Here is a 27,367-nt window from a genome sequence, read left to right as displayed (position 1 = left end):
AAGACAATAATGACAGGTACATACTCACTCACACAACTGGAAAAATCTTAAAAATGTGTAATGTCAAGATCTTTCAAGAATGTGAGAAATGGGCACTCACACACTTAATGAAAAGATAAATAAGCTCTTTAGAAGAAAGTGTACACAATCTACAACATTTTTAAAAGGCTTACTATTTATTTGACCTGGCATTTCTAGATCTGGGAAACTGCCCCAAAGAAATTCTTCTACCTTTTTTTTTTTTTTTTTGAGTAACACACAGGAATATTCATCATAGCATTTTATAACAATGATAAACTGGACATAACTTAAATATACTATAATAGAGAATGGGAACATGACATTCCCATACTATGAAATTCTATGAGCCAATAAAAAGAATGAAGTTGACGTGTGGACTTGCTTAAAAAGAGTGAAAAAAGCTGAAGAACAACAGATGAGTTCTGAGCTTCTTATGTGAACAAGATGTGCGCAGACGCGTACACAGGTTAGGAAGGCTGAGAGTCGCATATCCAACTCTCAACCACGCGCATCTTTGGTGGATCAAGTAGGAGGGCAGAGGATGCCAGAGAGACGGTCCTGCCTCGCTTGTGTAACTTGGATTGTCTCCTGTGCACCAAGAATGCACAGTGGGAACAGAAATGCATGAACTGGCACCACATATTTCTCTGCTGTTCTAAGTGAAAAAAAAAACAAAAGAAAAAATTCAATAATAAAAAAAATGAATAAAATATTGTTTTAAACCAGCCCGTTAAGTTAAGGTACTTCCTTGCAAACTACTTGCTAACTGAGTCAGTCAATTTTCTGGCTTGTGATAAACGTAAAAATGAGATTCAAAATCAAGGAAAAACACCTATCTGTCTGTCTGTCTATCCATCCATCTACCTATCATCTCACAATTCTCTATCCCTGCCATTTATACTCTCTATCTGGTCTTGGTTCTTCTCAGTCCAGACTTAAAATTTATACCTTTTCCTTCTCAGAAGGTTTATTTTTCAATTCCGCTAGATAACAAGAAATAGAAGACATGTGCGAGGATATGGCTTAGGATTTGAACATCGTCTGGGAAGATTTTCCTGCCATGTTCCGCTTCCCTCTATCAAAGATTCCAGTGGCTCTCTTTTCTTAGCAGAATAATATCAAGCATTAAGGAGTTCCCTATACAATTCCAATTTATTTTGTCACAGCCAAGGACTTTTTTTTAATACTTAATTTTTAGTTGTAGTTGGACACAATGCCTTTATTTTATTTATTTATTTTATGTGGTGCTGAGGATAGAACAGCCTTGCACATGCTAGGCAAGCACTCTATCTCTGAGCCACGACCCTAGTTTCACAGCCAAGGACTTTAACGTTACCTCACGTCACTTTGTGCTGATAGGAGTGTTTGCTGATAGGAGTTGGTGCATTTTATTCTGATACCAGGTTTGTGGAAAAGAGCAAGCAACATTTTTTAAAAAAGTTAATCATGATTCAAAAAAAATCAAACTAAAAAACTTAAAAATTAAACCCCAAATTAAAAACATATGGCTTTGGGTCTTCGCATTTGATGGGGTAAATGTGTATATAAATTATACTTAGACTTGAAGGTACTCATTGCCCATTTTTACTTTCTGATTACCCTTGCATCCATGCAGTGCCTTGTAAAAGCGTACCTAGCAGGCATTCCATCAACTCCACAAAATAAAACACATCTTTCAGGCTCAATGAAGTGCAGAGGATCTGGGTCTTCCCTCCTATAAATGTATCATATTGCATTTACTGGCTAATAAAGTCTCAAAGAACAAGATTGCCCTTCTTTTCACAACTTGATCCTTTACAAATTTACAAATGTAACGCTTTAACCTACTTGAACTCCAATCTGGCTCCCTAAGGGAAGATGCTAACCCAGAGAAGGTGTCTGTTCCCAGTTAGCTGGGCCAGCAGCCGTCTGGAGAGGCAGCTTCGAGCCTCAGGGGTGCGGTTGGCCTCTGCTGGAGGTTTGTGTAGCCCCAGCTAATGGGGTTAATGAACCAAGGTCAAAACAAGAAGACAAAGCAGAGACTGGGCACTGCAAAGGCATACAACAGGCACCTGATACCAGAAGTTTAGGTCACAAGGACAGGGCGAGAACTGTTATCGAGCAGGGGACCAACTCCCAGAACACCAAACAGAGATAAGAGCTGAGGGTAGATAGGTGGCATTCTTCACGATCCAGGTAGTCCTTCCTTCTTGGCCATCATACGGTTAGAGGAAATTCTCTGCAGAGTTTCTGTGTGCAGGCAACCTTGGCCATCTTACCCGAAAAGAAGGTTGTGACATTTATGTGGCCTTGTGGAGGGTTTGGCTATAAAAAGTCCATACTCATTCGAAGTCCACTTAGAACAAATCATTTTAGTTCATTTTTTTAAAAGAAAGGGTATAGTTTAAAAACAGAAGCCCCAACAGAGGTAAATATATATAAGGAAGAAACTATAATAATATTGTAGACAATAACTTGAATGTGACCTTGGATAAAAATGGAACCTTTTAAATCAAACAATAAAATGTTTTGTCTACACAACTCAGAGCTTTCTGAACTGGAAACAGCAACACAGTAAGTTTTTATAGGAAGTAGAGGGTAGAAGGACAAGAGAAGATCAAAGAAGAAATAATAGGTGGTATGGGAGGGACAGTTCCAAGTCCCCTGTCAGCAGCAGGGCCACAGGCCTCCTTGCTATGCCACGAAGAAGCCATTTCAGCTACAGACTCAAAGCTTTGAAAATTGTCCTCAGGTGAGACTGGGTATTTTCTGAATTCCCCCCATGTTTGACAGTGAGTCCATAAACTGAGTTAAATGGATAATTCAAGCTATTTGCTAAAGAATTCGGAGCTGCTTCAGTTTCTAAAACCATGACAAAAATAAAATGTATAATTTTGTAGGTAGTTTCAGATCAAAGCACTCATATCTAAAGCAACTCCCCAGTTTTCTATTCCACTCTGTGAGTAGATCTTCACTGGAGACATAGAACAAATGCTGTCTTCCAGTCGGAAATACATACATCCCATCTACGCTGGTTATTTTAATAGGGCAGGTGGCTCCAAGGCTCATGGTTGAAAGCCACCTCCACCTGCCTCTCTGCCTTTTTAATAAAACAGCCCCTGACCACCACCAGAAAATGGTGAGAGTAGAATCTATCTTTGTCTCACTCATCTTCAAGACAGACCACGGAGAACACTCAACAACCACTGGCTACCTCAGGTTCATTTCCTCCATCTTTTTAACAATGAGGATACTGTGGAAAGCAGGTGATTTTGATCAAAGGATGGTGGCTCTGATGATCTCTATGTATGTGGGAACTTTGGCAAATAACATCGATGGTATGAGGTCCCCAGGTGCTAACATTTTAATCCAGGTGAAAAATTAACTTACGTGACCCTTTTGGGCAGTCCTAAGGAAAGGCAGTCTGAAGGTGATCCGTGGAGGTGGGGAAGGACAATAGTAAAAGGAAGAAAATAGTAAAAGGCCACAGTTTATAGAGAATGTTCTCAGGAAAACAAATGCCCCATTCCCTTCCCCCAGCACCACACTCCCCAATACCACACTCCCCAGCACCACACCCTGTGATATAAGAGATGTTTTTTGTTATTTTCTTTTGTTTTTGATGCATATGGGAAACTACCTCCTCCATCTCCTGGTTACTGTTTAGTCCAACTGGGCAGGGGCTGAAGCAACCATCTTTGATTAACACATGGAGAATGAAATCCACCCTGTTTTAGAACCAGTTGGTCTTGGTTTTTTGAATGCTCCCAGAGTCTTATCTTTATTTCTGACACAGTTGAGGCAACATAATTTTTTCTCTTTTTTCCTGATACTTGAACATAAGAGAAAAGCCAGTGAAAAATCTGTTTGCAGTGGTAATGTGCTCACCGGAACACTCTGGGAAATATTTACTTATTCTTCACAACAAATATTTGGTGGAGCAACTGAGCCTTAAATAGTAGTTAGAACTCTGTGGTGGAGGTATGTTTGTTGCTGCATGAATGATAAATATTTCAGTTCAATTCACATGCAGCACCGAGCTTCTCTTCCGGGCAGGCAGGTACACAGGAAGTGTAAGAAGCACTTCCGGCCTTTTAAGATCTTTTTTGAAGAGACAGAAATAAAGAACTCTGGAAGATAGTGTGTAATGAAGTTCAAACACGTGTCATGCCAAAGACAGATTCTCATTTGAAGTCCTAAATGAAAAAATTAAGTTGCACCAAATCTCTGCCAAGAAAAATGACTAAGCCCTTACTTACTTTGGTAAGTGAGGAAACATGACAGCAAAGATTTTAAAGTCAGACAAGACAATCTTGGTCATCCCAGAGGCAGTAAATATCTCAGCAGCTCATCCTTACACAACCTGGTTTTGAACTCTGTCTTCTCTGCTCATTCATTTTGTGATCTTGGACAAATGTTTTAACTCTGAGCTTCCAATTCCAAATGAGGATAATAGCATGATGCAATTTACTTATTTCAAAGCTTTGGTGAAGTGAGAGCACAAACATGACATTCTATTATTTTTCTCCAATTACTACTTTTCTCATTGTTTGGGTGGGGGGTGGTCTACATCTGTCAGTCAAGAATTAAAACCCTGGGGCTGGGGATGTGGCTCAAGTGGTAGCGTGCTCGAGTAGCATGCGTGAGGCGCTGGGTTCAATTCTCAGCACCACATAAAAACAAAATATATTGTGTCCACCTAAAGCTTAAAAATAAATATTAAAAAAAGAATTAAAACCCTTATAATTGTTGTTCCTGTGTTAACAGTTCTGAGACCAAAACTATTGTGGTTTGGGGGAGATCCAAAGAGAAGAGTGAGAAATATTTATAGCATGGCTGCATAATAAATGATATCGTGAATTAACCGATTTTCTCTCCCTATGTTCAGCAATAATGAGACCAAGAAAAATGGCCTGGATGTTCGGTCCAGAAGAAGAGTTGTATAGGTAAGATAAGCTGTTCAATCAACAGCTCAAGACCAGCAACTTGCTAAAAGGGTCCACTTCAAGACCCTATCCTTAATTTGCTTCTATTCAAAGTTCTCATGTCACAGACTGCCCAAATCTTCCTCCTTAAATCGCCCACCCAGGTCCCTGCTCCCTTTCCTAATATCTCTACTTTGAGGCCTTCCTAAGGCTCTGGCAAGATGGTGTTCTCCCTTTATTGCAGTAGATCTAAGAAACTTCTCTTAGTTTGATCAGGTCTCCCTAGGGATTTTTAAAGAGAATTAATGATCAAAACATCCCTTAAAAAATATCTTTAGCAGGGTTCAAAATAGTCAAGGCACATGAAATTAAAATACATATCCATCTGTCTGACTTAAGAGTCAGTTTGTATTCTCTTTAAAGCATTCGCTCAACCTCATCTCACCCAAGATGTGTGGTCCAAGAGACTTGGAATGGGGAGGCTGCTTCCCATCTCTTCAAACAGGAGTGAGATGCCTCTACCCTCCAACCCCTCTAAAGACCTGGCACCTCCAGGAAGGGGGAAGGATGGGCTGAGTGGTCAGCAGTCAGCAGTGTGCAGGGACTCTGTCCTCCTGCTGCTCTGGCTGGTTGCACATGTCCCTTTCTTCACTGCTAAGAGGGCCCCTGTGTAGATGCAGGTATGGTTTTCTCTGCACACAGCATCTCACTGGTGCCTCTGTCATTGATATCCACCAGTTCTTGCTTCCAAAAGCCCTTGTTGGTGCAGGGCAGCACCAGTCTGCCTCCTCTTACAAACTCTGGACTCCTTTATGGAGAGCCAGGGGGACCACTAAGAAAACGAGAATAACAACAAAACATGGCAGTGAGAAATCCAATACCCTGCTAAAATAGGTGACATAAAGACTGTAATTGGTCATCTTCTGTCTTCCTCATTACATGCAGTCCATTGTGCAGGTGACATTGCGTTGGTAATTAAGGAGAAAAAATGTGAAAATATTCTGAGTGTACTGTTTTTAAGTATATAAGAAAAGGTTCCCAAGCATTTCTACTTCAAAGCTGAAGACTTAGCTACTGGGATTTTGTTAAACTACAAACTAATGTAAAAGTATCAAGTCCTTTAAAATTCTAGTGAAGATGAATGAGGAAGGAAATGCTGAAAGCAGAGTGCTAGTCCATTTTGATTTTTTTTTGTTGTTGTTGCCTGTTAATAACTTTCCTCTCTTACAAATACTTGTTAAAAATCTACCCCTAAAAGTAGGTGCCTCATTGTTGATGTGGTTAGATTCTATTTAAGGTGTGAAATTAATATGTGCCAACACAAAAGGGGGATATTTCCCTTCACAGTTTCCATGGCATGTCTCAAAGACTATTGCTATTTGGGGGAGATCCAAAGAGCAGAGTGAGAAATATTTATAGCATATGAGTATAATAAAAAATGTAATCATGAACTAACAATACATTAAACTGGTAGGACATAGTTTACATTAGATCATAGGAATGAATATCAAAAATACAGGCAATATTTTTGAAAAAACAACCAGCAGTGAAAAATTTATTTATAATACAAACCAGACACTCCAAAATAATTTGTGGTTTACTTAATTCTTACCGTTCATCCTATATTCTTTTGAATAAGCTGAAGGAAGGCACCCGAGTAACTACCTCAGCTGTTTTTGATTTTGATTCTGAATTTTCAGTGAGATGAAAACTCTAGTCCATATAACAAAAAGAGATGGCATGGCATTCTCAGAAATTTAGATTCCCCCCCCCAACCCAATGTAGATATGTATTAAAAAGAAATGTATTATAATAAATTACTATATTTCCAAATTGTCTCATTATTTCTGGGCAAATAATAATTGCATATAAATTCTGAATAAAGGAATATCACATTGCATCTTATGTGCTCTGCAATATGCACTCATAGAAAATCATTATAGTAACAAAACCAGCTGCATATAATAGAAAGCAAATGATTTACAATGTTACTATGAGAAACTACTTTATTTCATATTATCATAAAAAGAACAGAACTGAATATTTGCATGACAAACAGAAGAAACCAGAAATTCCAAATGCAACTCAGTGGTTTTTTTTTTTAATTTAAATAGGTATTAATGCTGGAAGGTGATCTGAAAAGCCTTCTACTCCAGAGAATATTAGCAATTATAATTTGCAAAGTCATTATTAGTCCAACGATTGAAAGAAAAAAAAATCCACAAACATTAGTGGAATATAGAGAGAAATACTTGGAGTAATATGTGCTTCTATCATAAACATCTATGTTACAAGAGCTTACACTTAGTGATTTGAACACTTTATTTCATTTAACTGAGCAGTAGAATGCATTTTTGTTCTTAAACGAAGCTTGACTCTGAAATTTGAATCACATCAAAAGCCTTCATTGTCCGTATTTTAATATGTTTATATATTTATCAGTCATTGCATCTGCCTCCCAATAGCCCGGTCTGAGATAGCTGGACCCCCCTCCCCTCGTAGAGGAAATTCCTCTGTTGCCTCCAAGATCTGCTCCTCTCTCCACCCAGCTGCAGCCACAGGTCCTGAAGCTGGAGTCTCCAGGATAAGCCCTGCCTCAAGAAAAGTTGAGCTCGGCCCATGAAACTCTCTCAGGCGGGCAAATAAAGGTTGAAAGTCAATGCCACAAGGAGTTGTGACAAGAAAAGGGAGCATTAAGATGAGGAGAACAACAGGAATAGGCACAATACAGAGGATCAAGTGACAGTGAGCAGACAGCCACAGGGAGAGGCAGAAAACCCAGAGGCATGCCAGGGTCCCTCATCCAACCCAGCCATGAGCCCCAGCTGTCGAGGTACCCATACCCCAACTTCAGTCTCCAAGCTATGTCACCAGGATTGGCCCTAGGCTTAAATATGAAACATGTCTTCAATTTTGTGTCACATTTACCAATATAATAAAATTATTCTAAACAAATTAACGACTGTGAATCTCAGATTCCTGCAGCCAAAGAACCTGTAATTATATGCATATGTATAAAATCAAACATATTAATTATATACAGCTTATATATAACATATAATAACATATTGTTATTATGTAATTATGTATTATATATTTATGAATTATATTTATAACATAGTAGCATACAACATTTTATATATTTGTAGTAATATATAATACTAAACATAAAGAAATTACGTATAGTATATATTTATATGTTATATTCTATGTTTATAAAATTATAGGTTCTAGTATATATTATTAGATCAGAGACAAGTCTGCGGACATAAATATTTATATCTAAAGTCGAAGATCCGAGTCTTCAATGAGACCATCATAATGGAGTTCTTTTTAGTGTTCATGCTTTTTTTAGAGAACCAACTAATTTGAGTTCCCTAATCAATTTGCTGATAGGTGCACTGAATGAATGTGAAATATATTTTAAACATAACTGAAAAAATATGGTAAATGAGCAGAGTACACCAGCTTATAATGAATCCTCCTTTATTGTTGATATGTTTAAGGCCACACACTCAGGCAATAGATACGAAGTAAAACTATTTTCCTATTAGCCAACATAATCTCTATTTTGATTCCCCTATTTCTACTCCTGTCAAAATTTATCCAGAAAAATGTCATATTTGAATCAATTCAAGTTTTCAGGATTTGAAAGATACATATTAACAGAAATATAGTTTCAGAATTTCCTCCTCCCCATCCTCTCCAGGACAAAAATTACGAGTTAAGGGCAGGACTAGAGTTAAAGCCGCTGGGAGAATCCCAGGCAGGTCTATAGCTGTTGGCATTTCCACTAGCATCTAGTTGTATGAAGTAATAGGTGGAGACCCCACCATGGTCTGTCCCTGATCCTTGGTCCTTCTACTCCAAATCTTCCCTGTCCCAACCTGGCAAAATCTTTAGGTTTACCAGCCCTCTCTGGATCACTTTCAGGGGAGATGAGCTTTTCAGAGGTTGTCTGGGGCCTCTTTGATGGCAGGAGGCTGGGGAGTGGGATTGCTCAGACCTTCTCTGCTTAGCATCCGCTGTCTCCCCATCCTGCTTCTCTCCTGCTGCCATTGCTGCTCCAAGCCAACATGGTGCACGGAATTAGGAAGCTCTGGGACTTTGCTCACTTTTGAAGTACACAGGACATCTAGTTTTGGATGCTCATATTCATTCTAGTTTATCATCAATTTGCTCAGGTCTCAGTTTTGACAAGGTGAGAGGAGAATGGAAGATCTTGGAGACAATTTACCTGTTCAGCCCTCCTATCTTTATTCCCCCACACCCAGTGAAATCTTTGCCTAGTCTAGCTCTTTCATTAACTGCCTTCTTCCCAAATTCTTTATTTACTGCATACATTAGCTTCTGTTATCTCTTATTGTCTACTTTCAAGTGGGAAAGCTGAGAAGTGAGTCTTTGGTGTGTTTTTGGCTTCCCCTCTCTGGAGCAGTAAGCCTGACTCTCCTACTTGCTGCCTGAAACTAGGAGCGTGGTCACAAGGGGATTGGTAATTACTAGGAATGAGAAACACATAAGTTATTATTAACCTTATAACCACAGGAGCTTGTTAAGGCACGTTTTTCCAAGAAAGCACTAGGTTTGCACTTCCACAATACACTTATATTTAGCCTGTGTTAATACAGTCTATTCTTTTTGCTCTGCAATAGCCAGTCTTGGCCCATCACATGTATTTATCTATGGAGCTACCAGGTTCCGATTTGTCCTTCACAAGTGCCTTACCTGATAAAGTTGAGTCATATTTAATATAGTTTGAGTGATGGTAAACTAGAATTTTCTTATGTCTTAATCTGTTCCACTTGTATCATTTTAAGCAAACATTGATGCCAGAAGAAAAAGTGTGAGTGATCATACATATGCATATGTTATAAGCCTAAAATCATGATGAAATTTTTTATATTTGTAAAATTCTTTAGAGCTTACAAAAGGCTTTTACATACATTATTTTGCTTTATATTCCAGCAAATATTCAAGGAAGATCACAGTGGTGTGTGAGCTGCGGGTACCCAATGTATTTCCACAAGGGACACTCTTTTAGCATTTTGTCCTTTGGTTGTGAGGGTTGAAGAGTTCAGGGCTGTCCTAGATGAGTCTTCTTCCCTGTATAAAGTTCGTTAATACATTTCAATTCCTCTGCCCTTTATGGATGCCAAACATTACAGTACAGGCTGCTGCTCATCTGAGTAGCAAAATTAGGTCAATTATTTTTCGCTTGTGGTGCTTTCACTAAAGCAGTGTTAGGCCCTGACATCACGTCAAGAAGGCTCTGATAATGCTTAAAGCTCAACTGAAGTACAAGAATTGTTCAAAGAATATGGAGAATCTTTTGTCCAAGTGTCCTGCCACATCTTGATGTGAGCAAAGCCCAAAGAGAATCCTCTGTTTAATTTTGGTCATGCAGGTCATCCATGATACTCCAATTGCTAGAAAATGTTTATAATACAGGCTGGGAACCATCCTCCCTATATTTTAATCTAAAGGTGTTCTGAAAATAACTGAATTCAGAAGATATAAAGATAAGCCAAAAATATTTGTGTTATCAGATATTCAGATGAAATAAGACATTATTCAGGTTGATTGAACTTTGCTTTAGGAAAAGTTGTTTAAAATTTGACCCTGAAACAAGGAGAGTTCCATCTATTCCCTTAAACTGCTATTTCCCCCTAGGCTTTGCATCAATATATAAAACATAACAAGTAGGAAAAATTATAACAAATGTAGCAAATACTTTAAAAGTTCTTTACTTTGTTTAACAAGATCAAATAGAAAGCACTAAATCTGCTGTAGTGGGGAGACATACCACTACCAAATGTTTTTGCCACCCCTGAAGAGTTAAATGCTTTCCAAATGAACATTTATTCCATTTATTCTAGAAACATCATGTATTTCAGAATATCCCAGAAATATAATTCAATTGTTTACTTTTTTTTTAAAATCCCATTTTGGATTTTAACTATATATAAAAAATTAACAGGAGCTAGGCGTGGTGGTATCAACCTATAATCCCAGTGACCCAGGATGTTAAAGCAGGAGGATTACAAGTTCAAGGCCAGCCTTGGCAACTTAGTAGGACCCTCAGCAACTAAGAGGGATCTTTTCTAAAAATTAATTAATTAATTAATTAACCAATGTTCACAAAGTATAAAGATGATGAGATTCTAAAACTCTAATAATCATTTCTTTCAGCAACAAGATTCTCCTAAATTTATGTAAGTACCAAGTTCTGGAAGATTTTAGAAAGACTCATGATGGTAACACAATTAAAATTTGGAGACAAATATCTAAGTATTCTCAAAAATTTTTATCTCAAGAACAATCATCTCTGCTTCTCAGTAAATATAAGAAAAGGACTTTGAAAATTCTGAAGTTGGAAGGGCTTACTGAGGAATAGACAGATCAAGCCTTGCCAGGGCTATAGCTCTTCAGTTGGCAGAACTGAAATTAGAACTCAGGTCTATTGCACAAGTCCATGGGTTTTCCACCCTATTACCCACAAATTTCCCATGATTTCAATGTCAGCTGTCATAAAAAGGTATAATTACCAATGCTACCCCCAAGTCCCTGCATGTGTACATAGGAGACATAAGTTACATGTTTATACTGCATTGCTTATGATAGTTGAAAAATTGGAAACAACTGTCCTTTGGAAGGACAAAAGATCAAATGGGGCTTAGTCATCTCATCAATTTGTGTTGTATGCATCAATGTGCATTGATTTTTTGAGGTGACAAAATTGTATAACATAATAGTATACCATGAAAAAAAGAATACAGGCATCCACACAAAACATTCTTATGTACACATATATATTCTACTCCCTAAGTTTTTACTCTCCTCAGCATGTTTTCACAGTTTTAAGAAGCTACAAATAATATGAATAGAGGTTATCTTTAGGGCTACAAGTAAAAAGTTTAAGGCTTTTCAAAAGACTAGCACTTACATATAATTTCTTCCAAATCTTGAGCTGTTGGTGTCAATTTCCTCATGCAGGGCCTATTAATAAAAGTTATATTTATTTCCTCTGTGATCATTAATTACTTTCATTTGGTAGAGAGAACTGTTAGGACATTTTGAAGAATATTTTTTTTTCTTCCTGAATTAGAGGATCCTTCATTAATAAGTTACATAAAAAGGAAATCTACTTTAGTTTATTTTCCAAATTCAATTAGATAATTATAAGGCAATTTGCTTCTTTGTGCTGTGGATGTACTACATAGGATTATTAAATGTTAGAGGATGCTTTGATGGCTGCTATTACAGACTTGTTTTACAGATGGCCCAGAGAAGAAAAATTACTTCCCCAAAGATATGATGTAGCTAGTAATAGGCAGACTTGGGATTAAGATCCAGGCTGCTGACTCGAGCTCTGTACACCGCATACCATGTTGCTTCTCATGCATCAAAGACTGCATCCATACACTGCCCAATCCCCGAAGACACATTCATCAGCCCAGTGATGAAAACAAAACAAAACAATTACCAAAATTTCCCAACTCTAGTTCATTGCCATTGTAACTTCAGATCATTTTGTCCAATACTTTTTTAGTTTGTGACTGGTTCCGTGGACATTGATCTGCCTCCAGTTTAACTCTGTTGTGTATACATATATGAATTTTTGAGAGAGAATTTTTAAAATATTTATTTATTTTAGTTTTCGGTGGACACAACATCTTTATTTTAATGTGGTATTGAGGATTGAACCCAGCGCCCTGCGCATTCCAGGCGAGCGGGCTACCGCTTGAGCCACATCTCCAGCCCCTATGAATTTTATATACTTCTCAGTAGTACATGTATTTGAAGCGTGTGTATGTACCTGAAGGCTGAAGGCTGTAATGATACCTTGGGAAAGCTTCTTGCTGATGTTTTTACATCTCCATCTGGAAAAGAATTAATACCCATTACATAATGTGTATAAGAGCATTAGCACTCTTGACTCAGTGGGCTATTTAAATGTTGAGAGCATCATAATTGTCCTAGAATAGATTTGCAAGACCTGATTTTAGAGATGCTAATATCCAAAGGGAATATCTTCCGAAATGCTTGGAGCAAGTACCCTTCCGGGACGTCACTGAAAGGTGCAGCACTTAATAAATGTTTTCATCTGTGAAATCCTCTACTCCTAGGGAATAATGTTGACTATTTTAACTTTCTGGTAAAATCATCCTTATTCATTGCAGCAAGAATTGTAACAGTTTAAAATTAGAATTTTCAGCATTTTCCTCCCATAAAATGTTATTTTCCCAAGCCCTTGATTTTGGAATTGTACCAAACATTTCCGGACATATCATTAGTAATAGGATAACAATAAAAAAATGTGGCTCTCTTCAATTCTGGTATGTTGTCCTTATGCACGCAATCCTTTGTATCATTTTAAAGTTACTGTCCATGTCTATCTTAGTAAAATATTTTGGCAGAACCACTTTGATTCCAGATCTTATGTAATTGACATATTTTTCATTATGAGTCAACCATATACTTGACCCAACTAACAAGTTTTTATTTTCTTAATATAATAAAATGAGAGAAACACTAGGAAATTTCTTCCCTTTTATAACATAATTCAAGATTCTACTTAACTCATTTGTTTATTTGCTTTCCCCATGGGGGAAAATATGCTATTCTCTTGTTCTGTCTTAAAAATATTAAGTCATAATGTCTGATCTTGCCAGCAGTGAAACTGAATGATATTGGCTCTATTCAAGTTTTAGGACACTCAGAAAGAAATTTAGGTGCTACAGGAAGAAAGGTTAGCAATTCCATTTGGTTAGCTCTTGCCTTTAGAGTATTCTCTGAATTGTGTTGGAGTCTGTTATTGCGTTGCTTCGAACTACAGCTGCCAGCTTCTACCCCAGAGATGGCCATATTTCAGAGATGAGTGAAATGATACTTGTAAACAAGTTTATAATCATTAATAAAGCTTACCAAACAATTTAAGCTCTTTAGAAACACACATTCACTATTATAATTAGTCATCTATTGTTTATTTAATTACAGCATTTAATAGAGACTTGAAGCCTTTAAAAATGCAATTTATAAAACTTCTAAACTTAATTAAATTGGATTTCATGATGCTTATTTTGCTTTTGTAAGTTTCAGGTGTCAAATTATTTCTCCCTAGAGATCCTGGTGAAATTCCACCACTGATGGTTCCAATGTACTCTTTAAAAATCCCTAAGAATATTTTTCTTTAAAGTTGACAACTGCCCACTCTGGGATCCAGATGCTATGTGCAATGCGATAATTCTGTTCTGCTTTCCACACATGGCCTTTTCATTCGCTCTCTCCCAGGGATGGAAAATTCTGCTTCGATTGGAGAAGTTTAAAATTTAGCCTGAAAACAATAAACACAATACCTTGCCCATTTGGGGGCCATTTTAAGTTGAAAAAAGTGCATTTACATCTATCATTATTTTACTCTCAAAATTAGTCCTGTAATGGGAGAAAAGGCACTAAGTTATACAATAAATTGGTGCACACATTGCATGCTAAGCTTTATGAAGGCTTTCCATGATATACAATGTAGTCTAAAAAACTTCCAAGAATTCCTTGGAAAGACATGAATAGAAATAAAGGCAGGACATACGTTTTTTTTTTTTTTTTTTTTTTAATTGAGAACCAGAAGAACAAAGTGAGCCTTGAAACTATGTGCCATTGTATTAGGAAAAGTTCACCTATACTTCTTCCAGTATACTTCTTCCAGCCTCTTCTTCCCAAATTGGGTCGTGGCCTCCACACAATCCAGATAGTGCAGTTGGTGGTTAGTGTACAGGGGTAGATGCTTTCGGCTGGTCCCAACAGTCACGATGGGGTTTGAGACACTGTGGAGACCTGTTCTACTTAAGTGAAAACCTAGGTTCAGGGAGGGGAAGTGTCTCAGCCAAAGTCTCATAGATTGATCCTGGTAAAGGTCGGAACAGTATCAGGTCTTCTGATGCCAGTTCAGTGCGTCCTGAGGTCTTAATTAATGTCTGTGTTAGTTTTGACATCTTCTGTTTGCTTCCTTTCCCCCAAAGACTGGGTGGAGTATGTCCATTTTATTAAATTGATGGGATCTTCTCTTTTCAAAAAGGATTGATAAGAGGTTGGAGAAATTCTGTTTCCGACATTTAGAGGACCCATTCCATCTGCTAGGGAACTCCAGCTGTGTCAGCGAGAGCAGATTTCCCTGCCCTCAAAGACTGAAACTGGGTCTCTCCCCAGCTCGGGCGGTCCCCAGGGCCTGGTGATTTCTCTCAGAAGTGGTTCCTATCCTGGAGATCTCTCCAGGACCCTTCTGTCGGCCTTTGAGGTCCGTACCATGCAAGCACCAGCACTGGCCAGGCCCCAGCAGCACCAAGAACCTAGCGGGAGCGCTCAGGCACCGCATCCCTCGCCGCGCGCCCCGGTCTCCACGGCAACCAGGGAGGCGCCGACCCCTGACCCCGCGGCCCCGCCCGGCCCCGCCCCTCGCGTTCCCAGGATCAACATGGAGAAGGCGAACCCGGAAGTGCCGCCGCCGCCGCCCGCCCGGTGCTAGGAGCCGCTGGCCCGGCCAGGCCGAGCCCCGCGCCCGCAGCCCTGCAGCTCGCGGCCCGCCCCGCGCCCCGCCGGCGCCGGGGCGTCCGCGTCCCCCGCCCCGTCCCACTCCGCCCTCGGGCGACCCGCCCCCGTCCGGGAGGAGGAGCCCAGGCGAGGGGGAGGAGGAGGGAGAGGTTTGCGAGAGGGAGCGAGGCCGCGCGAGCCGCCGGCGGTTCGTATTACCGGGGTTGGGAGGAGGAGCCGGGCCGGCCGGCGGGCGAGCGGGGCGGGCGGGAGGCGTGGGGAGGCGGAGGCGGCCTGGCCGCAAGAGGCAGGCGGGAGGCCGGTCGCGCCTCCCACCCCCGCAGCCCCCGAGCGGCCAGGCCTCACCTGCCCGCAGGCCCCGGAGCCGCCGCCGCCCAGGGCCGTCCCCGGGCGGGCACCGGGGGACGGTGGCTACGCGAGTCGCGAGGGTCCGCGCGGAGGCCTGGACGGCGCGGCCAGGTGATGTGGGCCCCTGTGCTTCTCCAGAGGAAAGGGACCCCCAGAGAAGCCGTGCCCCCGGGCTTCCCCCGCGAGGCGCTCTGACATCTGCCCTAGGGTAGCTGGGCAGCCCGAGTCGGCCCTGGCGGGTCGAGTGTCCTTAGGATGCAGTGATTACGGAATTAGGCTCTCCCTACGGGAGGGGCACTCCCTGCGCTCCAGAACCCGGTGCAGAGAAAAAGGGCAGAATGATGCTGTCCGAGCAAGCCCAAAAGTGGTTTCCAACCCACGTGCAGGTCACAGTGCTCCAAGCCAAAGATCTGAAGCCAAAAGGCAAAAGTGGCACCAATGACACATACACTATAATTCAGCTGGGCAAGGAAAAGTACTCCACCTCTGTAGCTGAAAAAACCCTTGAGCCAGTGTGGAAGGAAGAGGCCTCCTTTGAGCTGCCTGGGTTGCTAATGCAGGGGAATCCAGAGAAATACATTCTTTTCCTCATAGTTATGCACAGGTCCCTGGTGGGTCTGGATAAATTTTTAGGGCAGGTGGCAATCAATCTCAATGACATCTTTGAGGACAAACAAAGAAGGAAAACAGAGTAAGTTTTGTAATTTATTTGAATTTGGGGGCACTTATTTATGAATTTTCTGATCCTGAAAATTACTTGAATGCGGGGGGCATTGGTTTTTGGATTGAAATATGGCCAGTTTTAAGCATGCTATTTGCATGACTGTGAAGTAAAAATAGTCCTTGTAATGAAACAATTTTTAAATGGAGTGATTAATGACCCATTCTCTCTGTTAGAGGTAAATATCTATTATTGAATATTTTGATAGGATTTTAAGAATGTTAATATGACTTGAGAAAATTAACATTATTTTCCTTTTTATAAGAAGCTTGGATCTCATTGTTGACCAACTAAAACTGATATAGGTGTAATTTATAATCTTTAAAAAACATTACAACTTTTCATGAAATGGAAAATCAGAAAATTAAATGTGCCAATGTAATGTTTGTATGTATGTTGAACTCTGTGACTGTGGAAAGATGAATTATCAAATTTAAAACTCAGTATTTAATTTGAGCATTATAAACACAGTTGTCTGTTATTGTAGCCCAGCCTCTTTTTAGGGTCATTACATCTTGATAGGGGATGAAGCTGTTAAAGGATAAAACACAGTTTTAAAAGTGCACACAAACCTCAATCCTGCACCCACTAATGTTTTCCTCTGAATTTGCATTATAGTAGAGTTGTTATTATATTACTTCAGAATTAGTTCTGCAAAACTAGTGTGTTTAGATCATATTAACGGCTATAAGATTACAGACAGTGATTAAATTCTTGTGATTTAGTGATTTAATGACTTCTTCAATAAAACATGGCCTTTTTAGTGTGACTTTCATGCTTGACTTAGATATATTTCAATTTAAAATTACAATACAAATTAGGACAAGCAATTATATCTAAATTGAAAAAATAGTATGCTTTTTAAACAAATAAATATGTATACCCCATTCTTAAAATATTTCTAGTCGAGAGAAAATTAAGACCAATGGAATTAATGGGAGAAAATTGGGTGGAATTTGTAAGACTACTTGGACTTCCAAAACAGCCCTTGTGTTTCTTTCAGTTGTAACTAATTTATTTACCCTTTAAGAAACTTTTTTTCATAATGATATTGTTAAGTTCATGTTAAATTTTTTATGTTTGAAACTATATTTTAAAACAACTACTCCTTACTTTTTCTGAACATATCTGTCTTTGCACTTCTCTAGATCAGAGTGTTTTTATTTTGAATCTGTTCTTTTTCTAAGATTTAATACACTTTGAGTAAAAAAGTAGAGTTAAAAAATACTAGGAATGCAAGAAGAAAAATGGTAAATATTTAACCTAATTGAAGAGATGAGAATATTTTAAAAGGGAGAAAAAGTTTTTACAAAGTGTAAAGTTAAATATTTATCAATGATTTTAAAAAGAAAACTATTCGATACTTTTTTATTAAAAAGTTGTATTCAGTTTCCTCCAAAGGGTTCTTCATCAAATTTAAAGTAAGAAGTGAGTAATTACCAAAGAATTTGTTTCAAATTGCCAATTTGGGGTGAGTCAGTATGTACTGTGTAAAATGTTTTGAATGTAAACTTTTAAGTATATTGTAACTTCAGATTTCTTACTGTACTTAAGTAGTACTTTTATTGAGGAATAATGTACTTGTAGGCCTCTGGAACATAAATTTTTCAAGTTAAAGTAGGCCCAAGTGTGAACCCAAAGTTCTAAGGATGAAATAGCCTTTTAAAATTTCTTCTTATTTTATTTCTTTCTTTGGCAGTGTCACATTTACAATAAATTTGGCTATGAGCAATGCTCTAATATTGTAGTGTCTATATAAAATTGATTAGAACTTTTTTGGGGAAAATGCTTTGAAATGTTATCAACAGAGCTTGTGATGTTATTGCATTCAAAGCAATTTTCATATGTTATGAAACCCTTAACATTTTCTTTGTGGCTAAATGGGGACCATGTATTTGATGAGGTATGTTTATTGGTAATAATTCTAGATTTTTAATATATTTAATAGTTTCCTTTTCCAGCACAGCTGTACATGTGGCAAAGTAAGAGACAGATTTCAGCCACCGGTGTATTGCAAGAAAGATATTTAATATTCTGCACATTGCTAAACCTTGTCAGCATATTCCCAAATGCTTTTTGGAAAACTGGTATAAGTGATGAAGACTACCAGCTGATTTAGAAGTCCCATGAAACTGCTGGGTGTGACGCTTTTTACTTTTTGACACTGAAGACAAGTATTTACATCATGTCTTCTAGTTGTGTTGAAACATGATGGTTAAGACTATTATTTTATGTATTTTTTTCATGTCTTGAAAATATATATATATTTTTTCTTTTAAGGAGAAGGGAAAAGGGCCCAAGCCCAAATCCTAGCAGTGGAAAGAGTACTTGTGTAGTTCCACCTTTAATGGATGTCTGGGTTGGTTCTGGCATGAGATTTAAGATATAATACAATGTTTAATAATAGAATGGTAAAATCGTTGATGCTATTATGTAATATCCATTGATTTTTTACAATAGAAGGTGATGTTGATTTTTTTAAAAAATGCTGGTAAAAAGTAATAACAATTTGAGTCCCTAGAGTTAGGTATGATTCCAGCATACATAGATTTTAGGACTTTAGCATGGGTCTCTGCAGTGCACCTGCGTCCTGGCCTCTGGCACTCTTATTGCCAATCTTGTCCCATTTCTGACCACACAGCACCAATTGCTTGGGAATAGTTCCCACATGTGTGGTGGTTTTTGAACATGGACCTGTGCCCACTAAAAAATTGAACAGAGGCCATATACAGTTTAAACCCAGTACTCTAGAGGTTAAAAAAAAAGTACAAAAAAACCCAGCATTAATTCAGTGAACCTCAAATGCTGTGTCTTCATTTTATCTTTTTATCCGATGGGGAAACAAACATCTCAGGAGTCAGTCTTGAAACCTTTCCCCTTATGTCAGTTTCAAAACAAAGACACTAAAGCTTCTTGTCATTGCTACTTTTTAAACTAGTATATTTGTCGGAGTTATTTGCAGATTATTTTTCTTCTTTGTGGGGGGATAGAAAATGTACTGTTTTTATAGTTGTATTCAGACACTGATTGCTTTATTCTTTAAAGTTATCTAGGTCTTTGGAATTCCCTACTAAAAAACAAAATGGTGGATTGATGGTTTTAAGAATGTGATTCTAGAAATGAAAAATTGAATATTTATTTAGTGCAAGGCAAACTGCCTTCAAAGAGCTTATACTCTAGCAATAAAGAACTGCATTGCCTCCTTTTGGGCTGTCACATCTCCTGGTTAAATGCAGCATCCTGTAATATGTGGCACCATGTGGTTAACCTTATTAACACATGTGATCCATCAAATAAGGAAGAACTTCTAGTCTCCTGCAGATGTTATTCATCAACTTCATTTTTTTTTTCTTTTGACTTTGCTTTGACGTTGGGAAATTGTGTATCATTCTCTGTGCCTCAATTTCCTCACCTATAAAATAAGGATGATAAAACAGATGATTTTATTTGATCTTCTTTCTAAAATTCTATGAATTTTGACTGTTTTCCCCACTTTCCATTTTTGGGTTGGTGTATTTTCTCCTCAGATTTACTTTGACTCATTATACACATGGAAATCCCACATGCTTGTAGTTGGTGTAGATGTCGTGTGTCATTTCTGTCTTTCCTGGAAAGGACTATGAACCAGTCTACCATTTGATTCAGCCTTCTCTTGGTACATCCTGTTGCTAACAATGAGAAAAGAACTAATGTAAAATTAGATCAGAGTTCTTTTGTAGCTAAGAAAATTTGTTACACTTGATTAAAGCTATATTTAAATAACTTGTCTGCAGGAATGGATATCATGCTTCATTGCTAAGTAATGTGAAAACATCATAGGAGCTCTTTTCTAGACTTGATTCTGCAGTTTTCTGGCTGTTTGCCCTGTAAAATGACCAGTTGTGACACCAACAACTGGAGAATTTCTCATGGATAAAAATATTGTAGACAACACCAAAATAAACTTTGCTTCTTACACATAATTTAAAAATGGGCAGCACGATACTCTAATATGCTATACAGTAGCAATAGTAAGTGAGGCAAATAGATTCTAATAGGAAATATTTCAACTTTTCAAAAAAATTTATAGGATTTATTATTTGTCACTTTCTGTGTTTCACTCATTTTTGTTTATTTTCTTTAGGAAAAGACTTTGATCCATTTTATATGAATCTAAATTACATCATTCACAGTTTAATAATTAGCAAACTGTATGTAGTGGTTTTAAGTGTTAAGAAAATTCTTATAATACTTTGACATGAGTAATATTTTGGGATGGGCAAAATATTAATGTTATTAAAGTGTATTTATTATTTTTATGATACTCAAAAACAATTTGAATTAGTGAATTCTTTCAAAGTCTCTGCCTCAGTGTATTTTAATATTAAAAAATGTTCTCTGTCCATTGGTAACACTTATCTCATATGGAAATATATTAACTATTGTTGATAAGAATTTTTGATGATGAGTAATTTTCAAATTGTGAAAGAAGACTTATCCAAAATCCTTACACTTGACAAAGACCTGTTCCTTCAGTACATGTCACATTACAGAAATAATGATCTGTTTTTTAAAGTGAAACCATGAGCGAAACCACAAACACTCTGGCCAATAGGTTCTCATCTAGTGCTCGGTTGCCCTGATGTGTGCAGTAGCTTTACCTAAAGAACTGTGTGTATATGCCAAGGTCTGATAGCCTTTCTTCATTACATGTTACAACACATTTTTTTTTTCTTCTTTTTAAGGTGGTTTAGGTTAGAATCCAAACAAGGAAAAAGAGTCAAAAACAGGGGTGAGATAAAGGTCAATATTCAATTTATGAGGAACAATATGACAGCAAGTATGTTTGACTTATCAATGAAGGACAAAACAAGATCTCCTTTTGCAAAATTGAAAGATAAGATGAAAGGTAGAAAAAATGATGGGACATATTCTGATACGTCTTCTGCAATCATTCCAAGTACTCCCATGCCTGATGCCAGTACTGAATTTTCAAGTGGTGAAATACAGATGAAATCCAAACCAAAAAAGCCTTTTCTTTTGGGTCCTCAGCGTCTCTCTTCTGCACATTCAATGTCTGATTTAACGGGGTCCCACATGTCTTCTGAGAAACTGAAGTCTGGTGCTGTAGGTCACACACATCTTCTTGGACGCCACATAGAGTCCTTTGGAGCCGTTCCAGAAAATGGTAAGTGGTACCTTCTTTCCAGTGTAGTCTTTCCTCAGTAGTCTTAATTACTCTTGTAGTTTTTAAGTGTAACTTCTAAAGTTGAAAAACTAAAATTGTCGTTTCATGGTGGTATTTTACAGATTTAGTCGTCTATCAATTATTGAGTGTCTACCCTTGATAAGTTCATTGAAAGCAGAGTTTGTTTGCATTTTTATATATTTTATTAGGTGATAATAAAATGAGTTTCAGTTTCTCTTCATGCCCTGGCTTCTTTTTTTTTTTTTTTTTTTTTTTTACTGTTGTTTCTCCAGCCTTGAAAGCCTGAAGCATAAATGAACATTCAATTTCATCATAAAGTTCTTGGGAAAAAAACTTTAATGTTCAGAAATAAGAAAGACAATTTAATGCTAATGATGAAAAAAAGCCAAAAAACAAAAAACAAACTTTGAGAATTTCTAGCATTATCATGCCAGTGGGTCCTCTAGTTTTGTTTGTTTGTGTGATGGTTTCTGAGCTAAGTAAGTTACTAATTGTCTAATAAAACACTAATTGTTAGTAGCCTAACTTCAGAACGTTATACCTTTCCATTTTAAGATTGTTTTCCTTGATTATTTTTAAGGTTAATACCTTTAAATAGCTAATTGCACTCATTCTAAAAGCTGCAGAATGTGTCAAATAGTATGATGTAATGTGTCACTGATTATGTACTAACTACAAAATTGTTTGTAGGAAGTCTTAAGTCTCCACACAGAAGAGCATTAAGCTTTGATACTTCTAAAATGAACCAACCTGACAGCATTGTGGGTGAAGGTGAATCGTCTTTTGGAAGACAAAATGACCCATTTACAAATGTGACTGCTTCATTACCCCAAAAATTTGCAACACTGCCAAGGAAGAAAAATCCATTTGAAGAAAGCAGTGAATCATGGGACAGCAGCATGAATTTATTTTCAAAACCAATTGAAGTAAGAAAAGAAAATAAAAGAGAGAAAAGGGAGAAAGTTAGCCTATTTGAGAGAGTGACTGGGAAAAAAGACGGTAGAAGATCTGATAAACTTAACAATGGGGGATCTGATAGCCCTTGTGACTTGAAGTCACCTAATGCATGTAATGAAAATCGTCAGGACTATTTTGATTATGACTCAACTAATCCGTTTACAACAAAATTCAGGGCTTCAAATATAATGCCACCTTCAAGGTAAGCTTTGAATGGGGAAGGTTGTGCTATTTATAAAATAAATTCTTTTTATTTTGCTTGGAATTTTTTTCTTTTTTATAATTGCTTATAGAGCCAAGTAATTTTGCATACATCTTTGGAATTGAACTTTTTATCTTGGAAGGATTGAAAGGATAAAAGATTTTTATTTCCTACCCTAGTTTGCTCTCACTTATGTAAGCCAAAACTCGCCAAAACTCACCAAAACTTTGGAGAAACAGCATGCCTTTTGATGAGACATGGTGACAGTGAATAATCCAGGGGTGGGAGTGCAAGCCAGAGATGTATTCCTAGATATTTTCCAGGGATTAAGTCCTGGGCTGTCTAGAGAGGTTTAGTAGACCAGTAACAACATAGTCTGTTGTTTAAGAATTAGTACTGAAATATTAATGTTTCTATTCTGATGATTTCAGGATAGATTTAATAAATATCCTTACTAAATGATTGTTTAGGAATAGTTTTGTGAATGTTCATTGGAATTCAGTGACCCGCATGGATACTGTAAATACATAAGAGATCTTTATGAAGATTTATAATAATAAGAATAATCATTATGATAAAGATTAGAATTTCAAACTCCTGAGTTTTCAGTTTTATATGTACTGCTACTTTTTCTTGTTCCTTAGAATTTGGAACTTTATATTTTAAATGCAATTAATGAATTTTGTAGGTGTGAATGATTCAGTGAGGATAAATAGCTCATGAAGTACATAGTACAAGCTAGCCCAAATAGGGAACCCTTAAATGGTGACTTATACAGGTTGAGCATCCCAGTCAGAAAATCTAAAATCCAAAATGCTCTTCCTTAAGAAATGTGGACTTCAGCATTAATGGTTTTATAGTAGATGGAACTCTTGGAATTTTGGATTTTGGAACAGTTTATTAGAGTTTGGATTTTTCGATTGGGAATATTCAACCTGTAAAGTCTGCAAACATTCCCAAATCCAAAAAGCTTAAAGGCATCTTGGGTAAGGGATACCCCACCTGTATTGTGTTTTTGTGTTGTCAGTCATTTTATTTATGAGCAGCTCTTTGCTTTGTCCCACTGCAAGCAGCAAGGGTAGTGTGACAGTCTCCCTTGGAGGCTCTGCTCTCCCCCTCCCTTGTGCATCTTCCATCACATCAAAAGCCATGTATTTAAATTTTGGAAGGGAAATGCGTATTTCTTTCATTCTCTTTTATCAATAAATGGGTATTTGCTGTAGTTTTATCAGCATCATTCAGTTTTGTTTATAGACTATACTGCAGAGAAATAAATTTTTACCATTGGTGTCAATGTGTTCATGAAAAGTTTTGAAGTGCTATTCTAAAATATTTTGTAATTGGTATTTCATGTAGTATCCTTCATGTCTTTCATTAAGTCCTACATCACAGGCGTAAATAAACATATATTAGCTTTTCTCCACTTTTACTGACCTTTCTTTTGCAGAATGTTGTTGAAAACAACTGTGCAAGATAAGAGGTACCTTAGAGATGGAGTAATTTCGGTAATTTTAGAGTTAATGAAAAGCAAGAAGATGGGACATGATAGAAAAATAATATTTTATGTTAGCATTTGAAAAATAATTATGAAAGTAAATATATATTTAATTGCCCTGAACTTGGGCTGCACTCATGGATTTCCAAAAGCTTTAAAAGTACGTGTGGCCTATTGGTAGATGAAGACTTTGGTTGGGTTACTTCACTATTACTGTTCCTGTTAAAATTAGAGCTGTTTCATGATGTATGTAGAAAATGATTGCATGTATATAAAAATAGGTTTTTTAAATTTTAAGGCCTTTTTCTTCATATTTAGGAGGTGGCAGATATAAGGACAGAAAGGACAGAGTGTATAAATTCCTGGAAGATTCTCATTTTCTGTCATAATCCATCTTTGTGGTAAATGTAAAACATTTAAATAAAGGGGTAGCTCTAGTTAATAGTGTAAAAAAGAAGAGTTGAATGTAAGTTGACCCAGAGAAGGAATACAGTTCATGTTTTTAGGAAGCAGCTTTGTTTTGGGTAGAATTTGGGCAGATACTGTTAAGATAGTGTGTTCTTTACATAACAGCATCAGCATTCTTGTTTATCCTCCCAGTATCATCCCCCGGTTACTTGGGACTGTTTGAATTTCTCAAGTTAATATCCAAGTCATTTTTGAGGCTATAGACTCAAATCACAAGGACACGTGTTGTGCATTATTTTTCCAATAGTACTATAGATCTGTTTACAGTCTCCTGGACCCTTCTGACTAGTCTTTGTGAGAACACTGAACAAAGCTGAAGGGGAATATATAGCTGTGAAGCTGCACTTGCTGCACTTGGTTTTTGTTGAGGGGATTGGTCCATCTGAGATTGCAGGAACAGAGAAACTCTGTGATAGCTGTCTAAGTGAATAATACTTATGATTAAAACTAGAGAATTTTCTTTATGCAAACAATTAAAATTTCTAAGGAACTTTTTTTTTTTAAAGAAGTTAGAGTTTTTATTTTTTCATGCAAGTGAAGTCTGCCTGAAGGAATCACATTGGAAATCACAAAACATACTTTTTTACTTCTGTGTTTGGAATAGTTCCCCTAGCTATAATAAACAACTTCAGATATCACTGGCTCACCACAGTAAAAGTTGCTCACTTCTGTCACAAAACAGTACACGGAGGTGGGGATGGAAAACACGGCTGCTCTCTTAATGCAGTCATTCAGCACCACATAGTCTCTCAGGCTCCTTCCTTCCTGTAGTGTTACCATTTATCACAAGCCCCCCAAGATCATTGCAGCAGGGAAAGGGAGGGGAGGATCACAGGTGGATCATTTTTGTGTGTCAGGCCTAGTAGTGGTTTGCATTGCTACCCCATACATCCCCTTGGCCAGGGCTCAGTCATGTCCCAGTGCCGCTGCAATCAGTTAAGAAATAGTTTAGTTGTGTACCCAGAAGAAAATGGAACTGGGTTGACACAAGGTCAGCTTTCTACTGAGAAGTTTGGAGGCTGTAACACTGGGTATCTACAGAACTACAGCGGTGTAATTGAGAGAATAGTTGGAATTTTTATAAATTTCAGGAAAATGTTTTATCAGCTTATATTTGGTATTGAGTTGTTTGTGTATCAAAAATGCTGCTACTCTATTTATTGATACAAAAGTAGATTGACGACATACTTATCAGCGAGTTTTACCTTTACCATTTATCAACTGACTCATCAACTAATTTGTTATAGTTGTCCCACAATTTGTAAAGCAGCTCTTCTTTGCATCTGCAGAATATCATTTTCTAAAAACAAATATGCTTATATGATTCTTATAGCTTTTAAATAATTTGTTTATAACCACTGATTTTGAGAGATTATCAAAAATAATTTGAAAAGTGGAAATGGTTGGGTGTTTTCAAAAATTATTTTTTTCTTTAAGCTGGGACATAGCTTAGACCCTTCCCTTAGGTAGGGATGAGTGGCCAAGTTCTACCTTATTAAAGAGCTAATGGAAAGATAAATATCACTTCTAAGCCTCTTACGCAGTCCTCCACAGGTCCAGACCAGGGCTGGCAGCTGAGGCTTGTGGGCCAAGTCTGGCCTGTTTTTGTAAATAAAGTTGTGCTGGTATACAGCCGCCCGCATCTTTGGGTGACTGTTTTTGTGCTACTATGGTACAGTGGATGAGACCGTGTGGCCTGAGAAGCCCAAATATTTATTATTTGGCCTTTAACAGGTATAGACTGCTGCCCCAGCACCAACTGAATGCAGGGGTTCTTTAAGGAGGGCAGAGCCAGGAGATAGGAGCAGCTAGACCCCCACATGTGTGTGGAAGGCCCTGGAGCAGGAACAAGTTGGACTTTGACTGAAAGAAAGATTCTCTGAATAATAAGTTGCTGAATTTTTTTTTTATATATTTGTTACAGAAATTAACATTATTTATCCTACTAAGCAGGGTATGTAAACTATAGTACCTTTTGTTCTATTTAAGAAAACCCAGATCAGAAATGCTTAAGAACTACTGGTTTCCAACCCCAAATCCAAACTCTTCTTTCTGAATTCAGGGCTTATTGTATTTCAGACTTTTCTTACCTATCTAACATTTACTATTCCTCATTCTGTTCTTAGTAAGTTAATTTCCTTAGCGTACCTCTCTAACTTGAGGGTCTGGTAAGTCATGCCATCTCCATTCCTGGGCTCAGTTGTGGGCTACACTCAACCTGTCTCTGAGTGTCATCAGTCCATCTATCCTTAATGCTAAGAACTCTAATATTTTCCTGAATAATAACCAGGTGTTTTTGTTTTCTCGATTTCTGTTATTACGTAAATCGAAACTGCTATATGATGTTTATCGTGTCCAGTTCTTAAAAGTCTTCTCCACTGAGCTGGGGAAACTTCCTACCAGTCATGCTGAATTTTCTTTCTTAGAGGCCCCCAGCACCTAGGTCAGTGCACGTCCTATATGCTGATCATCACAGTTTCTTGGAGATTTCTTTTTTCCCAAACCACAGGTTGTTGGA

General features: G+C 37.7%; 1 protein-coding gene across 2 annotated transcripts in view; it reads left to right on the top strand.

The window, feature by feature from the left end:
• The first annotated feature begins 15,749 nt into the window (after positions 1 to 15,749).
• The window catches only part of Rab11fip2 (RAB11 family interacting protein 2), a 37,517-nt gene continuing 25,899 nt past the window's right edge, over positions 15,750 to 27,367 (top strand). For both annotated transcript variants that reach the window (XM_076834790.1, XM_076834791.1), the window contains exons 1-3: positions 15,750 to 16,509; positions 21,264 to 21,706; positions 22,418 to 22,886. In XM_076834790.1, coding sequence (XP_076690905.1) covers positions 16,157 to 16,509; positions 21,264 to 21,706; positions 22,418 to 22,886 — 1,265 coding nt within the window. In that variant the 5' untranslated portion in view covers positions 15,750 to 16,156. The remainder of the gene's footprint in view (positions 16,510 to 21,263; positions 21,707 to 22,417; positions 22,887 to 27,367) is intronic.

The sequence above is a fragment of the Callospermophilus lateralis genome, chromosome 15 (assembly GCF_048772815.1).
Source record: "Callospermophilus lateralis isolate mCalLat2 chromosome 15, mCalLat2.hap1, whole genome shotgun sequence".
NCBI classification, from domain to species: domain Eukaryota; kingdom Metazoa; phylum Chordata; class Mammalia; order Rodentia; family Sciuridae; genus Callospermophilus; species Callospermophilus lateralis.
Note: the sequence above shows the minus strand (reverse complement) of the source record. Positions and strands in the feature narration are given on the sequence as shown.